General features: G+C 37.9%; 1 protein-coding gene across 1 annotated transcript in view; it reads right to left on the reverse strand.

The window, feature by feature from the left end:
- Positions 1 to 24,544, reverse strand: part of erbb4b (erb-b2 receptor tyrosine kinase 4b) — a 311,401-nt gene that overhangs the window by 93,933 nt on the left and 192,924 nt on the right. Inside the window, exons 4-6 of the mRNA XM_030758147.1 lie at positions 16,453 to 16,584; positions 12,908 to 12,973; positions 2,072 to 2,190 (exon numbers count right to left, since the gene is read on the reverse strand). Coding sequence (XP_030614007.1) covers positions 2,072 to 2,190; positions 12,908 to 12,973; positions 16,453 to 16,584 — 317 coding nt within the window. The remainder of the gene's footprint in view (positions 1 to 2,071; positions 2,191 to 12,907; positions 12,974 to 16,452; positions 16,585 to 24,544) is intronic.

Raw genomic sequence — 24,544 nt, forward strand, 5'->3', positions numbered from 1 at the left:
ACTTTAGCTGTCAGGCAGACGGCTTCACATATGACTCAAGAATGCTTTGGGATACAGATCCAGGTCCTATGGCTACAACCACAAATCATCAACCCTCCTCCACCTAGTTGGTTTGAGGTGTTTGACATCCTGTGTTTGGTATTTGCCAAATGTGCCATTATGCCCAGACATCTCCACTTCAGTTTGGTCTGTCCAAAGGACACTGTTCCAGAAGTCTTGTGGTTTGCTCAGATACAACTTTGCCAGCATAAGCCATGCTACTGTGTTCTTTTTAGAGAGAAGAGGCTTTCTCCTGGCAACCCTTTCAAACAAGCCATATTTATTCAATCTTTTTCTAATTGTACCATCATGAACCTTAACACTTAACATGCTAACCGAGGCCTGTAGTTTCTCTGAGCATTGCACAGTCTGACCTTGGGGCATCCACCTCTGGGAAGATTGACAACTGTCTTGAATGTTTTGTACTTGCGAATAATTGTTCTCGCTGTAGAATGTCGGGGTTCAAATTGTTTGGAAATGGCCAAATAACCTTTTCCAGATTGATGGGCAGATACGATTGCTTCTGTAAGATCACTGCTGATGCCTCCTTGGCATTGTGTTCTGCAGCAATGTTCTGCTTTTATTGAGGTGGTCACACTTGCTGATGATCAGTTAATCAAGTGCATTTGATTAGTAGCACCTGCCTGCTCCTTACCCTCTTAATTCCCATAGAAACACTAAGGGTGTACTTAGTTTTTCATGGGATTGCTTCTGCATTTTGACTTAGTTTTTTGTGTAATGACTAATGACACAGTGTAGTATGCCATGTGTTGTTATTCCCCAATTTTAAGACCTGCTAAGGGCCAGATTATTATGTCCTTATATGTAAAACCTTAGAACTGAAAAAAGTGTATACTTTCTTTTGTACACATTCAATGTTATCTACGATAATGCTTTAGAAATTGGCCACGTTCACACTGCAGGCCTTAATGCTCAATTCCAATTTTTTGTGAAATCCGATTTTTTTCTGCGTGGTCGTTCACATTTCCAAATATATGTGACTTATATGTGATCTCCTATGTGAACTGCAAACAATCTAAAAGTGTCAGTGCGCAGTAGAGGACACAATAACGTCACACGTATCAAGCGTGTTCAGTGTTTGCGGAAGTAAACGTGGATCAGGACGCAGAATAGTGGTGTTTGTCAAGTGTCAGTGATGTATAGGTCGGATGAATGTGATCTGGCTGTACAGACTCAGGTCACACTTGAAAAAATCTGATATGAATCAGATTTAGGACCACATATCCAAGTGACCTGGGTCGCATTTGTAAAAATTGGATCTGTGTTGTTCAGACTGTCACGAAAAGATCAGATACAGGTCGCATAAGGGCAAAAAAATATGATTTGGGTCACTTCAGGATGCAGTGTGAACATAGCCTTAAAGACTTATTTCTGAAGACCTTAAATTCGCCAAGATTCATTCAAGAATTTGGATTGCCGCTTTCTCAATTTTGTGTTGACTGTGAAAAACACTGAAGAATAAAAAAAAAAAAAAATGATGAGAGAGAACTCGCTTTGTTAAAGCAAGGCAGAAGAGCTCCATTAACGATGGACTTTACAACCTCAAAGAATTACACCCTTAGACACAAGTTTATCATGCAAACAAGCGTGGATAAAACTGATAAAGCACATGGCAAAAAGCCAGAATGAAGAGTTCCTGGTGAAGTCTATATTTAACAATGACACTCACGTCAGGAAGAAAAGAGAATTAAATGTCATCAAATGATATTTGCCATACAAGTGGCATTTAAAAACTGAGTGAAATCCATTTTAAGAGGTACCTGAAATTGAATGAAGGAAAAAGTCACAAGTAAAATGTGTCAGATTTAAGAAAAGAAAACAAAACGAAATGTAAAGGAAATGTTATCTTTGCAACCATATTGACATGGTAATATCACCAGGAATATTACCACTTTAACCTCTTTTTTTTACACTATAATGATGTAAAGTGTGTGTGCTTGTGTGTGTGTGTGTGTGTGTGTGTGTGTGTGTGTGTGTGTGTGTGTGTGTGTGTGTGTGTGTGTTCACTTACAAAGCAGTCTGTGTCCTTTGGACCATAGCAGCCACCTGCACACTCACGGTGGCAGCAGTCGCTAACAAAGGGACCAAAGCAACGGCCATCACACTGCTCCGCACACACTGTCTTAGTTACTTTGAAGTTACAGGCACGTAGAAAAGAGAGAGACAGAAAGAAAGGATAAAATGTATATATAATACATATATTATGCATAAATATATGTGTATATAAAATGTAAACACAAGCCAGTTCAAACCGCTGGTGGAGTTTAAAAACATAAAGTACCAGTCACTGGAAAGTTTTAAGAAAAAGACAATAATGGTATCAAAGATTTTATTTTCTCCAGGACTTTTTCTTTTGGTAATTTGGTTCAGTTTGTCACCTTCTGCTCTGAAAGTCTTGTGTCTCACAAACCCATTCAACTGAATTACTTTACAGTATAACCTCATTCTAAAGTGTCCATGCACAACCACATTCTAGATATTGGGTACACTGCTAGATGACAAGTCACAAGTCAAATGGTCTAACATCTACAAGACTATTGCTTTGTAAAACCTTTGCATTTATGTGTTTATGCGTGTCTGTGTTTGGTGAGTTCAGCTAAATTAGAAGTATTTTTACCACTTACTAGCTATCTTCAATCATGCTTTCATCTCTGCGCTCATGTACTGTCTAGTTGGGTGTGACAAAGACATAGTGATTCTTCTCTGAGTGTGCTACTGAAGTGAACGTCTGTTCACTTTTTCCTTAAATGCCCCTTGCAATCATATGGGCTGCCATATGTCTGTGTGCCTCTCTTCTTGACAGCCATATGTTAATGTACATAGGACCCTTACATTTCACAGGTAAAGACAGCTGGTAAGAGACACAGCTCAAGTGTTATAAAGCCAGAACACATTACTAAGCTATTATGGACGAACCAGTAAAACTGGCACAAATAAAGTTTTATCTCACTGTTGTGGGTTAAAAAAAGTAAATGCATATTTCATACAGTTTATTGGGAACAAATGGATGTACTGTACTAATTATAGAAAAGGCAGTGGCTTTACTGCTTCTACAGACTGTGCATTTCAATTAGTGGCAACTTGTCATTCAACAAAACAAAACTCATTTTAGCAAATGCTTTGTTGCAGTGCACGTCATTTAGTACCTATACAAAAACAACATAGCAAAGGTTGAAACAGAAAAATGTGATCGCTTATGTATGTATTGGACTGATTCAGCAACATGTTTTAAAACTTTCGTGAAGATTGTTGGGGAACATAAGGATGCCACTGTACATCATTATATATACGACAGTATATATCTAATGTTGGTGCATATTTTTGTTTGGAGTATGCCCCTATTTTTTATGGGTTTTATGTTTCCTTTCAGCCTTGCCTTGACAGGACACTATCACTGTGACAGATAAAAGCTACAGACAAGTCGCCAAACAAACATGGACACACACACTCACACACACACACACGTCTAGACCCCAATGTACCATTGGTAGCATCCCATTAATGGTTCCAGGCTTGCAATAATATAGCCTGCTTTATTCACTGTCAAACAAATGGCCTGGACAGAGAGAGAGACACAATGCTGTTTGTCAATTTGGCTTTAAAATTCCACTTTAAGAATTAAAAAAAAAATTACAGGCTGGAACCAACAAATACATAATAAATCCATCTCATGAAAAATGCCTGGAAGCTTTCATTTGAACAAACTGTGGACAGTGGTATTACTCACAGGAACCACTGCCACTGAATTACCATTTATTTATTATTTTTATTATTTATAAATTTTTTAACGATGAAATAAAAAAAAATCATAAGGCAAATAGAAAGCTTATAAATGATAAATAGTATACTTAATTTAACTAGTACAAATCTTTTTTTTTTTTAAATTAATGCCCTTTGTTTATAATTTGCACTTCAAAAATGTCTCATCAATTAGATGTAGTGATAAGGCTATAATGAAAGAACTGCCAAGACTATCATCTTTACCATGAGATGTTTGTGACTACATATGCCTTTTTTTTTTTTTCATTTTCATCATTGAGCCGATAGACCTCAGATAATCACAGCTTGTAGTTTCACTAAATTTCTCTATCATGTGAGTAGATGACCGTGAATTTTTATTTTTTTTATTGCAATTCAACACAGGAAAGATGGCGCAAGATGTCAAGTTTCACTTTACATATCCCACAGTTCATGTTTTGGTTGTTTTTTTTTGTAAGATTAATTTTGTTAACTAATATACTAGGCCACAGTTACTATAGTTCATATAGGTCACAGTTAACACAACTTTGTTTTCATTGTATTTTCATATTAGGTGGTCACCATTTACCACTGAATAAGCCAGATATGCTGCTTAGGATTCAGTAACTTGCCATCAAGTTTCTCATAAAAGCTGAAAAGTTTCACTTGTTCCCAATCCGTTCCCACAGTCTCAAAATGCTCATTGCAGAGTTTCATGAGCTGTTGGAAGTAAAGCTTCCAATAGTTTCTGGAAAGATGAAAGGTATAGTTTGGACGTTAGATAATTTGAGATGTACTTAGATTACTTTAGCAGGAATTATCCTGATTTTAGTTTGGCTACAAGTCTTACCAGGTCTCCAAGTTTTAAAACTGGTCAGAATTAAACAATCTCCACTCAGTTCAAAAGCTCTGATGTCATCTGTTATTAGCAAGGAACACAGAACTTGTCTGTTGTGATCTCTTCAGCCAGTAGTGCAAGTAATAAAAATCGCTGTTTTATTTAAAGTAGGAGTGTACTTTATTGACTATCTTTTTATAGATAAAACTAATATAACATCTGTAATTGTAGGGGAAAAAAAAATCTCTACGAATAGAGAAACCCTCTTCTAGTTTTTGTTTATCTGAGACACTCAGTTACAAGAGTTGCTCTGAATTGTAATTTCCTTCTTAGGAGTATTTCTTCCAAATCTACTAACTTAACACTTTAATGCTGATTTCTAAACAATGCTACAAAAAGACAATTATACAAATATTTTATTTAACTTTAAAAAATAATAATAATCCATTATGCATTCCAGCACAAAAGAATAAAATTATTTTTTTTTCCTTTATGAAAATAAATAAAAGGAAAGATGAATCATGACATCCACAAATAAAGGGATGAAGATAGAGGGCTAGTGCGATCACAAATAAGGCGAGGCAGATAGATGGGGCCAGGGCTTATCTGGGCTTTCTCTGTGACGTGCTGTCGACAGGTCCTGGTCAAACAGTTCATTTGTCATTATCTTAATGAGATCACAACCACAGAACAAATAAGATGACAAATTCCAGGGTTGGAAGGCACAGATGAAGTGATTTAAGCACAAAGTGATGGACAAAGAGGAAGAAATTGATGAAGGGTGGTACAATCAAAGAATAAAGGGAATATGAGAGCTAATGAGGTATGTCATGGAAAAAGAAAAAAAAAAATGTAAGCATGTGTGTGTATGAGCGTTTTGTTTTTGTTTTTGACAGCATACAGTATCAGGTTCTATTCTGATCCACTACAAAGTAGCCAAACATAGACATACTCTTTGGATGTGAGTATGGGTCAAACACATGAACCACTGTAGGCTGTGAAGAGGGCTTGTAGAGCTAGCCATTAACTAAAGTGCAACCTTATAAACTACCAATTAATGACACTTAAGTAATCTAACCACAGTTACTCTGAACCGCACTGCAAAACAATGTAACTGTACAAAAGACAAGTCTTAAAATTCCATTCATTATTGATTTTACTAGAAAAAAATTCTGATTCAAGCACTGGTTATGAAGCACTCATCTTTTTGAAAAACCAACCAGATATCACTCTACTCTAAATATCACTCTACTTATAAATGGCTTTATTTAATGTTTATTTGTGTAGGGATAAGCATGATGCATTAACCGATGTTTACTGAACAAAAATGAACTCACGTGTACTTCTAAGAACTGGATCAGTTTATTCCATTCTCAAGCCAGTGGTCTCAGAATAACCAGTACACATAACACTGTCATCAGTGCCACCATGCTGCCACTCACTGAATGTGACTGAGGCCAGGCTTTTGGCATGCTGAATGCTAGCATGCATGTCTTAGCTGTTGCTGCAGCCTAGCATGTTACTGAGAGATCTCTGATCTGACGGTTGGTTGACTTGATCGAAATCTGACTGGATAGAGGTACCGGGATGAGGTACTCCAACCTGTACTTGTGTAAATCTTGCGCCCGGATCCCAGCCTTGTGGCTGTTTCAGCAGGACAAAACCGACCCTTACACTGCCAGAGTAGTGAAGGCCTTTCTGGATCAAAAGCATATCCAGACACTTCCTTGGCCAGCATTTAGACATGATTTCTTCAATGCAGCCACAGGCAGTGAGCAATGCACAGCTGCAGGCTGCACTCATCTGCGAATGGAGACCAATTCCTCAATAACAGATGTGAACACTTGTGCAATCCATGCACAGAAGGGTGACTGCTTGCATCGCATCCAGAGGGGGCCATACCTCGTCAGAAACATCTTGTATAAAATTAATACTGCATCTATTCAGTAAATTGCTATTGCTGATTTTTAAGGACTGCTTTTGTTGACAGGTTAAAGAGCCCAAACGGTCAAGAGCATTACCTTGGATCCTTTTGTTCTCACTTAATAGGTGACCTTTAAAGCAGCTCTCCAAGCCCCCACAGAAATTGGATGATTTTCAACCCCTAGCCCAAACATCACTCTCCATGCCTGGAGACATGGTCCTTTTTGAGGGCATCATCATCAGAAAATATATGGAGAACACTGATCTAGTGTTCTCCAAATGTTTTTTTAATCTGTAATAAAATCACACAGAAGATGTCTGATTTTTAGGTTACTGTTAAAATCACACTTTTAAACCTTTGCAACCAAGAGAGAGCATATTAATAAAAAGACACCTATTTAATACCCGTTTTCAATTTTTTTTTATTATTGCAGTCAAAGCCACATCAAATTAATATCCCTCATTCTGAATGTGGGGCACAAACTTTACCACATCATACTGAATTTACAGGAAAATATAACTTAAAATGCAGCAAAAGTCATTTCTACTTGACTGACTGATCTAAGAAATATGCTTGTTTAGATTATTTCCTCTGCTTTGCCAGAAGAAAGTTTCCAGGTTGACTCTCCTGCAGTGTGGAGATACATTCCTGAAAACTAGACACTTGAATCACTGTTGTTAATTTTGAGAGCATAGAATGCTTCCAGGAGAACTGTTGGTTTCAACAGCACCAAGAAACAAACAAAAACTTTATTTCATCCATTTGGTGAACAAATAGAAAAAACCTTCAATTTATGGAATTCAAAAAGCTGCTTAGGCCCCAATTTCTTGGTGATGTTGAGTACCATGTTGCTGCAAGATCAGTTTGTGAATAATGTGCTTGATCCTGTCTCTCATTTCCAGACACATCATCCCTGACCCCACAGAACTCAACTCAAACAGCTGAGTTAAGTCAATCAGTTCACGTGAGCATGTGTGCACACATACATTAACTGAAGATTTATTGGAACATGTGCAAACATACAGGAAAATAAAGTATATAAGGAACAAACAGTCTCTACAATTCTAATGAACTTTTTAACTCTCACTCATTCATGTCTTTATGGACCTTTCTTTGGGAACTGGTGCGCAGTCCTGTTGAAACAGGAAAGGGCCATCCCCAACTGTTCCCACAAAGTTGGAAGCATGAAATTCTCCAAATGGTCTTGGTATGCTGAAGCATTAAGAGTTCTTTTCACTGGAATTAAGAGGCTGAGCCCGACTCCTGAAAAACAGCCCCACGCTAGTGATGGGTCAGTCGAGAACGATCTGGCTCTAAGAGCCGGCTCTTTGAAGTGAACGACAGGAGCCAGCTTCTGATTGTGAGCCGTTTCTTTTTTTTTTTTCATTCTCTCTTTTTTTTTTTTTTTTTTTTGTGATTGGTTAAGATGTGTGGCAGCCTCTGTGTGTCTACACTGAGCGGGAGGGGAGGGGCCACCGGCACACAGCACAGTGAGTACACAAACACCAGAGAAGGAGAGGTTCCTGCAATGTTCACTCAGAGACAGGAAAGAGCTAGAGGAAGTTGCGCTTTACATAGAGGCTACATGCGGGAACCGCGAGGAAAATGAGCAACAGGAAACATAGTAAAGTTTGGACACATTTTAATTTGATAGACAGGCAGAGTGTAGACTGCAAAGTTAAAATTTCATATTGAGCAGGCACCACAAACAACCTGCACAGACATATAGGAACTGTTCATCCATTAGTGCAATTAGAAGAACAAAACAGGACAGGTCATATCAGGTAGGAGAAACAGGATCAACCCGTCAAATGTCCTTGGTTTCTCTGAGTGCCAATCTTTTGTTTTATAATTTGTATTTGGAGCACTCTATTCTATGTTTAGTATATAAAGAAACATTTGATGTAATGTATGTTTTTATATTAGTAATTCATTTTACACATTTTTTTAAGTAAAATCTGAGGAGCCACTTGGGAGCCGGCTCTTCTTTGGGAGCTGAGCCTAAAGAGCCGGCTCTCTGAAAAGAGCTGAAATTCCCATCACCACCCCACACCACTATCCCCTTTCCACACTTTATACTTGGCACAATATGGTCAGAAAAGCACCATTCTCCTGGCAACTGCCAAACCCACACTCATCCATAGGATTGCCAGATAGAGAAGTGTGATTCGTCACTTCAGAGAACACATCTCCACTGCACTAGAGTCCAGTGGCAGCATGCTTTACACCACTGCATCTAAGGCTGTGCATTGCGCTTGATGATGTAAGGCTTGTATGCAGCTGCTTGGCCATGGAAACCCATTCCATGAAGCTCTCTGCACTGTTCTTGAGCTAATCTGAAGGCCACATGAAGTTTGGAGGTCTGTAGCGATTAACTTTATAGAATGGTGAACAAATGGTGTGTTTTTGATACATGCTGCTAGTAACAAAGTGCCTAAAGATACAATTTAAATTTTTTTCTCATGTAAATTTTGTTCTTTGTTGTCTGTTATGTGTAGACACTACACTGGTTCACCCTTTGAGTTAGGTGCCATTTTTATGCTTGAATGATTAATAGGTCAGTGTGAAGTAGTTTAAAAAAAAAAATCATCTGAAAATGGTCAGGTACAAGGACTGGAATGAAAATGAGTGAAAGAACTTTAGAAAGCATGGAGAACTATGGCTCAAGACCACATAAAAAATATATAAAGTCTGGCTCCTTGGAAGCAAAATATAAAGAAATGAGGTGTGGCACTGAGGGGTTTGCACAGTACTGCAGTGTAAAGAAATTTATAAAGATAAATAAATATATTATGGTGTAACCTAATGGAAAAATGTAGGTCATAGACATGAATCAAACAAAAGTCTAAATTATTTATTGGATTAGACTGAAATTAATAAATAAAGGAATGTTTACTTTGAATAGTTTTGGTCATTTGCAGTGCAACATGTCTAAAAGTTCAGACTGGGAACTGGCTGGCAGTCAGCTGTCAGCTGGCTGGGGGCAGCCATTCTAAGTGGATGTGTCTGTACATATATTACAGTGTTGGTCAATAAAATCTGTTTAAAACACAAAGTTATTTTTCTTTTCTAGTCAATTATACATAGAACTCAACAAACTCATCATATATAAAAAAGACAAAACTCTATTGCTCTATTTTTTGGTTAATGTCTAATTAATCTCATTGTACATCCTGTATAATGACAATAAAGGCATTCTATTCTATTCTATTCTATTCTATTCTATTCTATTCTATTCTATTCTATGTCTTAGAAAGCAGTTGATATTGTGATGCAGTAAAATGCCCCAAATGCAGTAGATGACTCAATTTTAATTCAAGAATTAGAGATTCATCTTTTACAAAAATGTCACTGTCATTTCCTGAAAGATGTTGGAATAAAAGGTGTCATGAATCATAAAGCTGTTCACACAAAAAAATCCCATGATTTGGAGATTTTTCTTTCTTTTTTTTTTCAATTTAGAAATTGATGTATAACATATTTACTAGTACATTACTAGTACTAGTACAGTATAATATAGAGGAAGAACATGGCTTTTATTTGATTTTGGCCATACATGCCATAGACTGATTCTATAGCTTTAGACAAGATCAAATTATCAAATTAACAGTTGACATTCATTAATGTTTGAACGGAATGGGTTACTGACAGTTCAGTGAACACAGTACAGTAACATGTCAGTTAAAACTCTTCTATTTTTATGAGAACACATTGTTTAACCATGTATCATGAAAGGCACATGAACTACTGAAAAAAAGAGACATCACCATAGATGGGTGCACATGGATATGTACATCCTTGACATACAGTACCAGTTAAAAGTTTGGACACACCTCCTAATTCAGTGGTTTTTCATTATTTAAAAACTGTCTGCACTGTATATTAATACTAAAGTCATCCAAACTATGAAGGGAAACATATGGAAATATTTAGTAAACAAAAAAAGTGCTAAAATATCCGTGAATACATTTAGCAACAAGTTTCCAAGCTTTATTTAGTGGATATAGCTTTCTACAGTACCAATCAAAAGTTTGGAAACACCTTCTCATTCAAAGTTTTCATTTATTTATTTTTTTTCCCCTACATTGTAAATTAATACTGAAGTCTTCCAGATGAGGAAGGAACACACAAGGAATCATGTAGTAAACTTAAAAGTGTTAAACAAACCAAAATATGTTTTAGATTTTAGATTCTTCAAAGTTGGCACCTTTTGCTTTGATTACAGGTTTTGCACACCCTTGGCATTCTTTAATCCACTTCATGAGGTGATTGGCCTGAAATGGTTTTCCAGCTTTCTTGAAGGAGTTCCCAGAGGTGCTGCACACTTGTTGGCTGCTTTGCCTTCACTCTGCAATCCAACTCATCCCAAACCATCTCAGTTGGGTTTAGATCAGGTGACTGTGAAGGCCAGGTCATCTGATGCAACACTTCATCACCCTCTTTCTTGGTCAAATAGCCCTTACAAAGCCTGAAGGTGTGTTTGGGGTCATTGTCCTGTTGAAAAACAAATGATGGTACCACTATCTGCAAACCAGATGGGATATCACTGCAGAATGATGTGGTAGCCATGCTGGTTAAGTGTGCCTTGGATTTTGAATAAATCGCCAACAGCGTCACCAGCAAAGCACCCCCATACCATCACACTTCCTCCTCCATACTTCATGGTGGGAACTACACATGTAGGAACCATCTTGTAGGAACTAACTTTTCTGCAGCTTACAAAGACATGGTGTTTGGAACCAAAAATATCAAATTTGGACTCATCAGATCAAAGGACAGATTTCCACTGGTCTAATGTCCATTCCTTGTGTTTCTTGGCCCAAGTCATTCTCTTCCTCTTCTTATTTTTCCTTAGAAGTGGCTTCTTTGCAGCAATTGACCATAAAGTCCAGATTCACACAGTTTTCTCTGAACAGTTGATGTTGAGATGTGTGTGCTACTTGAACTCTGTGAAGCATTTAGGTGGACTGTTATCTGGGGTGCTGTTAACTTGTGGTTTCTGAGGCTGGTACCTCTGATGAACTTATCCTGTGCAACAGAGGTAACTTTTGGTCTTCCTTTCCTGGGGCAGTCCTGATGAGAGCCAGTTTCATCATAACGTTTGATAATCTTTGCGACTGCACTTGAGGATACTTTCAAAGTTCTTGAAATTTTTTTGGATTGGGTGACCTTCATTTCTTAAAGTAATGATGAACTGTTGTTTTTCTTTACTTAGTTGAGTAGTTCTTGCCGTGATATGGATTAGAACATCAATTAGTGCTGTTCAGTGTACCAACTCTTTGAAGAATCTAAAATATAAAACATATTCTGGTTTGTTTAAAGACATGCTCAATTTTATTTTTGACCTGTGTTAGTTATGAGTAATCCTCTGCCTGAGCTGAAATTTTGACAGGTGCAAATTGTCATGATCCTGGGCCACTGGCCCAGTGCGCTTTATGTTTCTTTCAGTTGTGTTTTGAGTTATGAATTAGGATTTTAGGTTATCCTGGCTTTCATTTATACCTTTCTGTGTTATTTCCCATGTCCTCTTGTTCTGTCATTGTTCTTGTGACTGTTTGTTCTCATGTCTTAGTCCCTTGTCTCATGTCTTGCATTTAGTTTGACTTCTCGGTGTTTCCCTGTGTGTTGTGTTTAGGTTTCTGTTTTGCACGTTTAGGTTTCCTCCGTGCCAGTCTGTGTATACCATGTTTAGTTAGTTCCTGTTTTATTGTGACAGTCTTGTGTTCCCGATACTTAGTTTTTAGTTTTGGTTCCTCTTGTCTCGTCTCTGAAATTACGTTCAACTGTGATCCCACCTGTTGTCACTCCCCTAATTTCCTAATGTGTATATATGTCTGCGTTCTTGTTTGTTCCTTGTCAGGTCTTTGTGTTAAGTCCTCATTTCTTGCTGTGTGCTTTATGTTTCATATTAAGTCAAGTTAAGCCAAGCCACGTTATGTTTCATTTTGTTTTGCAGTTAAAGTTTGTGCTGCTGGCCCCGACCAGCTCTTCCTATGCTCTACGCCCTCTAATAAAGCTAACATTTTAAGTAAAGATTTCTGCCTTGGTGTCCTGCATTTGGGGTCCATTGCCTTGCCTGCCACAGCAGTACATGATACAAAAGTCCTACAACTAAATTAGTTAGATATAATTCAGCTCAACAAGACTAAAACATCCATCCATCCATCCATCCATCCATCCATCCATCCATCCATCCATCCATCCATCCTCTGAAACATTTATCCATTTATTTAAGTTTTTACACATAAAGTATGTACTTGTCTTTCCTTGAAGACCTTCACTTTTAATCCTAACAAGTCACTACAAAGTCATGTAGTGTCATCATCGGATAATAGTGATTAACTTACAGCTTTGGCACTGGTCCTCTTTGGGTCCCCAGCACCGACCATTGCATGAACGGTGGCACTTCTGACCTGCACAAAAGTTCAAGGAAGGAGGTTATTGGCATTTAAAATGGCAACTTCACAAAATATTGTTAGTATCATTCAAACTTAAAGCAGGGCAGAGAATTGGTGCTGGAGTCCGTCTCTCAACCGAAGCCTAAACTAACTCAAATAGTGAACAAAACTATGCAGAATCATTAGGTTTACCTGTGAATACACTTAATATGTGTGTGGTTGTATGTTTATACAATTTATCTAATTAGGTGGAAACATTTTTCTTTACATATGCATCGGTGCATTCCAGACAGCAATGGTAATCTTAAACTCGGAAAGCTCAGAAAAGTCATTCTTACTTATATTTTCTTTATGCTAAGCTTTCCCTACTCCCTACACATAAAGGTGTCTCTCTCACCTAGTTAAAAATGCAAGACTTCTTGGTTTTAGCAGTTGGCATCACAACACCTAAACCATGGCTTCTCGCAGCTGGATCCCTGTACATTATAGAAATGATTTTAAGATTTTACTGATCACCGTCTGTATAGGCCTGCAAAGCTAGATGACTCCATAAGTCAGTTAACAGGCTTAGATCCTAAGGTGGTACCCTGGATGGTGGTACCAAAGTTGAGGTAACTGCTTTTTCCAATTGGGCTGCTCTGCTTTGGAAAAATCTTCCTGAGGAGATACAGCTCACAGAATTCATTGACTTTATTCATTTATTTTATATATAATTTTTCTAATTAATATAATCTAAAAAAGAAAAAAAAAAACTATTGCAATTTTTGAACCTTTACATATGCTTATTCATATTTTAAGGCAGGAAAGATGCATCTTCCTTGACTGGTACGTGCTGTTCCGATAATAAAATCTTAAATAACCTTGGCACAGGTTGTTTTGCAAAAATAAGATGCTTCTTTTTTGCCACTCCACACTAAATCAGCCCAGTATGAAACCAGCACACATCAGGTTGAAATAAAAGCAGTAAAAAAGCAGTAAGCAGCATCATACCCTCAGAGCTTTAGCCAGTGCCTTTCTGGGTTTTTGGAGGACTTAATTGACTGTCTAGTAATTGACTGCCGGGAGAAGTGAGCCCGGATAAGTGCAGAAGTGCTGTCCTCTGTCCATCAGCCTCTCCAGATGAGAGCTATTAGCGTCCGACTGACTCCATTTCTCAACATGAGAATCTCCATCTTTTTCCCTCTTCTTCTTCCTCATTTTTGAGCCTCTCCACTACATATTTCTCTCCTTATCCATCCCTCATGTATTTATTACTCCTCTGTAGCTCTTTCCCTTAATGTCTATTCCTATGCCTTTTTGTCTTTAACCATTATATTCCTCTGTTTTTTTTTCTGTTTCTCCAGTGAGTTTCCTTCAAACTAACACCATGACAATGCTTGAGAGAAAGGCTGACAGCTTTGCCTGTACGAAAGCAGTATACAAATGGGATATTAATATAAATGTCAGCCAGCCATAAGTGGTTGTCTGACATTGCCAGGTGTGCAGAATCTCTGCTTGTCTTTACTACTGTTCTTCTCTGTGCTATGTGCCCTATGGAGTCAAGTCAAAGAGTTTCCATTCACTGACCATGACCATGACTATCTCAATTTCTAAACTCTCAGTGACCTTGAATAAACCTGTCCAACCTTCTTTCCTGCACGTAATCTTTAACTGCCCCTGAAGGTTAAAATGTCAAAACTGCTGCCATGCGATTGTCAGTGCAAGGCAAAAGACAGATGGAGGTGTTTAAACTGAATCAACAGGGCATTGGTTGGAAAAAACAAAAAAATCACAGTCTTATTTTTGAAAAGAAACCAAAACCACAACACAACCATGTCACAACTAAGTCACAAGTAAAACAACATAAAGCTTGCGTCACCCCAAGGAATGAAATAGAGATTATGTTCTCAATTGTGGATTACAAGTTTGCAGACCCTTGATCTTTCAGCGAGGGTGGAAGACTCGCAAAGGAGTCGGGGTCGATCACGGGCTAACAGGGCTGCAGGGAGGCGGGTGATTGAGCAGAATATCAATGCTTGGAGCTGTTAACATGCATCTGAAGCCTTCAGCTAGTGCTATGAGATGATTTCAAGGACATATGCATCAAAAAGAAACGCTCTTGTTGTTTATTTCAGAATCAGTGATAGAGCAGTTTATCAGTTTTGGTAATTTGTTTTCATTTGTAAATGAATGAGATGAGACAGTGTGAAGAAAAAAAAAGGGGTAAAAACATTAGATTTAAATGTCAAACAGCATGAGAAATTAATGTTAATTAAAAACAAAAGGAAATCAGTGTGTTAAAAGGTTTAGTCAGCAAATTAGCAACAATGGGTCAGAGGAGATCACAAAATGCATTATTTCCCTGATCACCCCCTGTCCACTGACAGATTGAGTATGTGTATTTCACACTAATAAATCCCGTCATAACTCTAAGCATTCATTAATGCATCTTCCAGCTGGCTACAGAAGGACATTTAAGTGATGTGAGCTACCAGTCATTGTGAATTGTTATGGTAAGCAGAGTGACAGAATAGGGTCAAAGGGTGATTTTGTGATGACAGTGTTTTGCTGCTCATATTCAGCCATTTATTGTGAATCGACCTGGTTGTGAGAATGGTCCTCCTCTGGATCATTTCCTTTGTCAAAAAAACAAAACACAACAAAAAAACCTGCCACTGAAAGACCTCGGTATGTATACGGGGAATGATTGTGAAAAGACATTTTCAAAGACTAATTCTGATTTAGCTCAAATTCCTACAAATCTGAGCTGCAGAAACTGCCAGGTAGAGTGGCTGTGACTTCAATCAAGTTTGTTTAAGCAAATGAGCCATCACATCTGTAGTCATCAGCTATCCTCATTATCAGGGTACACTGTCTTAGCTACTTTTTTTAAAATCAAGAATAAAAAAAAAATGGCACATGGGAGAAATTATTAAGTGCAAAATGTTATTGTTTAAGGGGGGTGGGGGGGGGGGGGGTATTACAGGAAATTTATGCTGTGACAAAAAGGAGTATGATATAAAATGATCTTTCACTATTAAGAGTTGATGCTCAAAATTCCAGTAGATCAAATGGTAGCTTTACTGTGACGCTTGTAAATAAATGTAAACTTGAAAATTTCACTTTCTTTTCTTTTCTTTTCTTTTCTTTTCTTTGTATTTCTGCCCCTGTGGTTATCTACTCTCCACTAATTGTTTCCACCTGTATCTCATTAACCTCTCAACTTGTTTGTGCATGTATATGCATGTGCGTGTATGTGTGTGTGTGTCTTTGTGTGTGTGTGTGTGTGTGTGTGCTCCTGATTTCCAAGCGTTTCTAATTTTCCCTGAATTGCTCCTTGTTAGAATCATTGTTTCTCTTTGTAAGACACATTATTTTTGAAGCTTTCTTTTCATTGATTAAGGTTTTTATTGGGCTTTCCTAAATTCTCAAAATCTTTTTATTTATTTTTAGTTTGTTTTTCACAATAATTGTTTTTTTTTTTTCTTGTCACATGGTCTTCTTAGGTTACTTACATGTGACACTGCTGTTGGTGGGCACCACCACAGGTTGGATCCGGGGGTTCTTGACAATATCTTGCCAATGAATTGTGTCCGCATGGCACAAGAATTTGTTTTGGTCAACATAAACGCCTCCACTTAGGATCTCTGTAAGAGAAATAAATGAGACACACAGTAAGCACACATTAAGCTCTCTGGGTCATTACGTTTACCCTCAGGATGCACCAAATTCAGCAATCGTGCTATCACTCTCTGATGTGTTTCTCAACTGATGTGTCCACCTGATAATTATAAAATTATAAGAGAAATTCAATTTTATAATTAACAATGGAGATGACTAGACTCTCTACATTAAAGGCATATTCATTAACAAACATAAGGAATAGACTTTTCTTCCAGTTGAAAGGAAGAAATTATCAGGATTTTGGGCTGACCAGTTGATCTTGAGTCACACAGATCTGATGGTGGCTGCTGGTGTGAGGGAGCCACAACAAAGCCATGTTATATTGCTGTTATTACAACCCCTGATCTTTTCCCATTTTGTTGTTTTTCACATCCTTTTCTTCCTGTGCTGTGACCAGATAGAATCAATTATGCCCCATGGCCATCACAACAATCCATAGGATTTTATCCTCACTGAGGGGCAGCAGGTCTAACACTTTTTTTTTTAATTTTATATTTCATCAAGAATGTGATCTATCTCACATCATAAAATCCTTTCCCTTGTCAAAGCAATGATCATCAGGCTTAGAGGGACATTTTTTTTCCACATAGAAATACACAGCACAATCTGTTGAATGATTGAATACGCAGGGTAGTTCAGATTATTGTAATGCAGGAATTTTGAGAATGCTTAATCTTGACTTTCATGGGAGAGAGAAAGAGTGGGAAAGAGAAGGGGAGAGACAAATAGAGATTAAAGAAAACCACAAAGAGATGGATGGCAGAAAAGGAATGAAGAAGTGAAGCCCACTAGCAGATTTGCATTATTTACAAAGCTTGTGTGTTCTCTATCTCCATACAAACAGATTACTGACACAGGGCTGAAACCGATGAGACACATAATCATACATGAGGCACCCCACCAGCCCCACACAAAACGAGCCAAATACAATATCATCCCACAAAGGCTCATATAAATAATAATCGTTGGATAATAGGTGGCAGTGGTATTACCTACACAGATTCCCCACCCCACAACCCCAAGCTCTCCCCCACTATCTATCTGCATGTGTGCTGGGAGTTGGGGGAGAAATTAATCCTGCTTCTCACCACAGAAGTGATATCGCTTGACTAGGAGGAGGCCATGCCAGACAAAGCAAAGTAGTTATTATGAAAAAATGTCTGCAGGAGCTCTGAACCCCAGTTTAGCAAGATACATGTATATTTTCTGTGGATTCTCATCTTCATCCTGGCTGGTTTGTCTACAACTGGAAACAATTATATACCAAATCTATTTTCAACTATATCCAGCACACAACGAGCCACCTGTAAAACACCGCCACAGCCCATTTTTCTTTAGACCGATTTGTACTTACTTTTACTCAACACAATATTTTGAGTCTACCAATCTTAGAAAACAATGAGTCTGATCACTGTGTAGCATTAAGCCTTGAGGCGTGGTGCACAAGACCTCTCAATAACTATTAGGTATTCTGCTACTTGTACTTTGTAACAAGTATGCAGCATATCTGTATTTTACTGCATTCCATTGTTTGAATATTTGCAAGTGGGCATGAAGTAATACATACAGTGCTGCCCATCATGGACAAGTGAAAAATTAATAACGACAAGCATTCCCAAAGGCCAAAAGGGAGTAAGAAGCATTGCTTCCATTAGCTGGACAAATAACTCATTCATGCTCTCAAACAATATGTATAAATCCCTCACAAGTGGCCCCACTGACCATCTAATTCACTGTCTAATTCTTTTCGCACACTTTGACATATACTACACATACATGTACAGATATTTACTAACAGTGTGACATGACATGTTCATGAATTTAGATTCTAGTTTACAATAACTGGCCCCCTGATGGCACTCTGCCCAAGACAGTTACAGTATTTCCTATTGGCATATTTCATGGCCTCTCTCATCAAGAAATGTCTAATTAACAAACACATATTACATAATAACTACAATAACATTCCCTAATCATGCAGGCTTTGCTTTCATTAGAAATAAACGCTTGGCTTGCATATTTTCTGGGTGTGCAGCTGGTAGCCAGGGGGAGATCAATGGTTAAATCCTGTTGTTGATTGTTTAGTGGGTAGAGAAAATGTCTTAATTAGTTTGCTCATGTAGCTACTACTCATATTTCTGAACTACCCCCACCCCCCTCCTTGTCCCTAGAGCAACTCCAAGCATCTCTATGTGACAACAGGCTTCAAAAGGTGGAGCAATATTCAGTATAGTTGTGGGAAAAGAATATGATATTCAAAGAGGTGGAAGAAATGTATCCATGTAATTGCAAAACTATGCTTTTCTTTTTCTTTTTTCTTTTCTTTTTTTTTCCTTTATTGCAGTGTGGGGATGAGTTTGATTAAGACTGGGGAGCAAAAAGCAAACCAATCATCAGAAAAAAGGCATATTAACGAGTTTGTGAAAGAGAATTAATTGATGCTGAGTGAACTACTTAATGAAGACATATGCAGGACAACAGAAACACCATGACCGTGGCTGTGCCTCTCTAATGTTGGAGAATTGCATTATCGAATATCCTTTTATTTCTGTATACTTAACTAAATCCATGTGTTGATCAGGAAAATAGATTTATTGCAAATCTTAACTTTAGTTTGACTTTATATTGTTTTTCAGTAGATGAAGAGAAACACACTTGTTTGATAGAGCAACCACAGTCAGCTAGAGTAGTTAGAAATATAGACAGGTACCAAGAGACTCAGGAAGACACTCCAACAGTCAGGCTATTGCAGTAGATAGAAAGGTATTCAATCAAAAAAGATAGAGGTGTTTCTTCTCTCCTGTAGCAATAGAACTGGGGATTTAGCTCTGGCTCTCCAACACACTGTCTTATCGACTCTGAGAGCTTCGGTTTGGTTTCATTGTTGTTGCTATTAGAACTGTGAGGAGAAACTCTGTGGGAAGATGAGGATGCATTCTGGGTCAAAAAGGCTAAATGTTCAGGTTGGATACCCCAGCAGAAGTATTTGTTGCTAAGATGTATTCCCGAGATAGACTGGCAGAAATGCATCAAAATATATGACATACAGTCTACACACCCATACACATACTGTACAGACACACAAATGCACGCAAGAAGACGCACGCTCAAAAGCCCTTGACATATACTGTATAAACGTTTACAAACATGGCTTGCCATTAATGAGATCCTCATCACTATACATGCCTTCAACATCAATTAAATTACTAGTTTGCTTTATGAGAAGGTGACTAATTTGAATCTTTGCATAAGAGTTGGGGTGTGTGGAGACTGTCAACACTACTCAGCTGTCCCCTTGCAATTTCTATTATGCGTCACTTAGCCCTTAGGCACTTTATCAAACATGGTTTCATCATCAGTCAATCTAAGAGAAATGGATGATTCTCAGGTAAAGCATAGAGACTACTGCTGCACAGTTTATCTAATTCCAAATACACTTTGTCATCATCCACAGATCGAGCATTAGAAGAAATAAAATATATTGGTTGGTTCTTCTTCTGCTTCTCCTGTTCAGGGTCGTGCGGTGGGTATTTTTTTTAGTAAATCATGCATTTGAATATCAAGCTATTATTGTCAGAGGGACAGACAGTCTTTGAGGCCAAAATTTCAGTTTTAAAGTGTAAAAACATTAAGGTTACATTTTTATTGAAACATATACACAAAATACAAAACTGATATTATAACATGATATATTATCAACTAATACTAAAAGTGAGGCAACCCCCATGTTTAAAAAGCTTTACAGCAGAAATAAACATGTTTGCAGTCTAGTCCAAAAGATGGTTTTTGTCTGTATAGCTAATTTCCCCCACTTGTGACAACCATACAGGGTTCCTGTCAAAACAATCCCTGCCAAAAGAAAAATATTCTCCCCACCAATAACACTGAAAAACACTAAAATTTAAGAAAGGAAATTTACTGTGTAGATTTTTGAGACACTGCTCATGCTGCCACACAGAGCTGTGTCAATCACTGTGCTTTGAGCCACTTGGTAGATGTCAGGACAGCAAATCTCTGCATTTGCTCTACAAATAGGTGATCTACCCTCCAATCCATCATCTGCTGCCACCACACAGTTCCATGCTTGCCCTACAGTCCCCAGCGTTGCCAGTGAAATGCAGTGGGGACACACATGTCTATGTTTTCATGTAGGCAAAAGACACAAAATGTACAACTGCATGTACATTCACATGGAACAGAAAAAAGAGAAAGAAAACAAGAGTGCCTGTATTCTTGTTGTGCATGCTGTGCAACAAGACCTGTTGAGACACATTTGTCCCTGTTGAAGACAGTGTCACAGTGGAACTGATATGCTTCGAATAGCATCATGGACCAAAAAATAACAGAAAGAAAGAAAAAGAAATCATACCATTGTAACATATTCTTTCAAAGAAGTATAAGGTACCTAACTTTAGAGTAGATAAAGATATGGTTATATTGGTCTGTATAGCTACAGCAATTTCCCCTTGTGTCAACTGTACAGAAATCACTAATTTAATGTGCATTTAGTATTAATATTTTGCATTATTAGGAATTGACAACATTTAGTAAAAAGTTGGTAGCTGTTAAAGCTTGTTCAGCATAACTATAGTTTTTCACAAGAAGCTCCCTGCCCTGAAGAACTATTTTGCAAATCAACTGAGATCCTAAATGTTTCGTTTGGGTTACAAAGCCCAGGGAGAAAATGGCAACAAATTTCAGTTCCTTAGGATATAACCTCCACCAATGAACAAGAGACACTTTAGCTTCAGAACCATGACTGACGGGTGTATGCCAGCTCAGCTAAACATTTGTACTTGTATAATGATAAATGCATACTTTTATATATAGCAGAGATAATTGCTATAATACTCAAGTACCAGGTCAACCTCTGAGTTCATGGAAACATAATAAAGATACCATTCATTACGATATTAAAATACAATTTCTTTAATATGACTTCCATAGCGTGAAATGCAGCACATCATGCATCACAAACTTCGGATTTTCTATAAGGTCAGTGGAGCACCTCCCACAGGAATGGCACACAATTTTAACACCGTTAATGCAGTCCCCAAGCAAAATGGTGGTACCCGTTCAAATGCAATTGCACTTTTATGTGTTTAACTATTGACCTGAAAAGAACAACTGCATTAATTTGACTACATAAAAGTGCTTCATGAGAAGTACAACAGAGAGATGGCAGTGGTGGGATTTGACTGTCTCTGAACATGCGGTCAGGAGCAGCAGCGTGGGCACTGTGTATGTGTGTGTGTGGCTCACACAGCTGGACTAGTAATAGAAGGAGAAGAAAATTAGATTTAAAATGTGAAATGGAAGAAAAAAGGGAAGATATTAAAGACTGGACAAAGACAAATTGCCATTTAAGTTTTTTTTGTTTTTTTACTTCATGAGTATTGTCTACATCATTGTATGTAAAGGGACCTTATGCATTAGTTGTACATTTAATCTGGTAACTAACGGACATGTCTGATTGGCTATTATGACATTTCTTTGGGGTAATGAACAACTTATTTTTAATCAAACTAAAAAAATGTCCTAAATTGTCCCTGCACAAGCTTCCCAAGGCCTGTTACTTCATGTAAACCTAGAGTTTTTTCTTTCTTACTTGATGATCAAGTGTTAGTGCAAAACAGGTTCCACAACCCAGCTAAAAATAGGTGACATAGATACTAAAAAAGGAATTACTACAGTGGGGGTAATATACATTCACTAGCCACTTTGGTAGATATACCTGTTCAACTGCTTGTTGACACAAATATCTAATCAGCCACTCACATGGCAGCAACACAATGCATTTAGGCTTGTAGGCAAGATCGAGACCACCTGCTGAAGTTCAAACTGAGCCTCAGAATGAGGAAGAAAGGGGATTCAAGTGACTTTGAACATGGCATGGTTGTTGGTGCCAGACTGGCTGTTCTGAATATTTCAGAAACTGCTGATCTACTGGGATTTTCCCACACAAGCATCTCTAGGGTTTACAGAGAATGGTGTGAAAAAGAGAAAATATCCAGAGAGCGGCAGTTATCTGGGAGAAAATATCCTGTTGATGTCAGAGGTCAGAGGAGAAAGTCAAAGGTTGGCTGGTCTGATGAGTCTTGATTTCTGCTTCAAAATATTTAAACCATAGATCCATCCTGCCTTGTATCTGTGTTTCAGGCTGGTCATGATGGTGTAATGGTGTGGGGGGTGTATTTTCTTCACACACTTTAGGCCACCTGCTACTAATTGGGCATCGTTCAAACACCACAGAGTATTATTGCTGACCATGTACATCCCTTTATGACCACACTGTACCCATCATCTGACTGCAGGATAATGTATGATGTCACAAAGCTCTCATCATTTTAAACTGTTTTCTTTAATATGACAATGAGTTCACTGCACTCAAATAGCCTCCACATTCACCAGATCTCAGGATAATACATAACCTTTGGGATGTGGTGGAATGGGGGATTTGCATCATGGATCAGCTGGCAAATCTCTACAAACTGTGATGCTTTCATGTCAATATGGAGGTAAATCTCTGAGAAATGTTTCCAGTATCTTGTCACTTACCAAATGTCACTTGCCAGGAAGTCATTAACTTTGAAAATAAATCTCTCATCTTCCTCTCCTGTCTCTCTTTTTTTTTTTTTTGTTTTTTACACTGCAACTACAGAAACGCTACTGATAGTCAACCAGACAGTTTAGATGCCATACTGCACATCGTGTTTGCTTGGTGATATGTGCTGAGTTTGTTAGACAGGTTGCATTTAAAATGACCACGTTATGCTCTAAGTTTATGCTAACTCCCCTTCTGTAGTGTAAGCTAAATGTTGAGGTACCACAACCACAACTTTATTGACATATACCTGCATGAAGGCAGGACAGTGTTAAAAAAGAATAAAAGGATGCATGTAAAATCTCCTACTATATCATTACTATAGGACTTTTTCAGCATCAGCTGAAAGCAACACCAGGATGCAGCACATGAAGAATGACATAATTCGATATTATTACGTATTAAACATACCTACCTATCACATTTAATTACTAATTAATTTAAGGTGCTGGGATAGTGTTCCATTGTTCTGGCCTACTTCAACTTCCACTTTTGTCCTTAAAGTAAAACCAGTAAAAAGAACAACTGAAAGGATTAAAACTGTCAGAAGAAAACAATTTTGTTCAACATTCAGACTTTAAAATCAACATACTGTTCTAATCTTAGTGCTTACATGCATCCATTTTATCCTTTGTGCCACCCTAAAGGAGAAATGTTAGACTCTTTTGTGATGTATAGTAGATGTCATGGGGGTGTTGGCCAAGGTCCCCATCCCCCAAACCTACGCCTCTCCTTCACCAAGATAATTGCGTTCACAGGCTGCTGATTAAATTTGGCCCATCCTTCATGAAATTGTTTCCTATGAGTCTTTATGAAAAATGGCTGAGATTTAGGGATTATAGTATTATACCCGAGCAAGGCAAAGCATCTGCTTAAACACAAAAAGAGAAAAAAAATAAAATCATGACAGAATTGTTAGGGGGGTGTGGGGTTGCATCCTTCCTTATTTACAACTTGAACTGTGATAAGCCCTCGTAATCTGAGCTTTATGGATAGGAGGAGAAAGGAAGAGGAGAAAAATCATTTTCCAATACTTTGAGATAAGACAAATCTACAAGCAAAGAAGAAAAACAAAACCAAGAAAACAAGTTAGAAACTAGACAAAAATATAGAAAATAAAATAAATAAGGCTGAAAAGATTATCAAGGGAACATACAAGCAAGTGATTAAAAAAAAAAAGAGTAAAAGGACCTTCAATTGCTGCTGCTGAGGGCCACTTAGCTTATCAAGGCTGATGTGTGATCAGTCTGCCAGCTGAATTAAAATGAGCCACGCTCTCTGCTCTGGAACGGACAAAACAAACCAGGGTCTTAGAGGGG

This window comes from Archocentrus centrarchus, chromosome 21 (assembly GCF_007364275.1).
Source record: "Archocentrus centrarchus isolate MPI-CPG fArcCen1 chromosome 21, fArcCen1, whole genome shotgun sequence".
Classification (NCBI taxonomy): domain Eukaryota; kingdom Metazoa; phylum Chordata; class Actinopteri; order Cichliformes; family Cichlidae; genus Archocentrus; species Archocentrus centrarchus.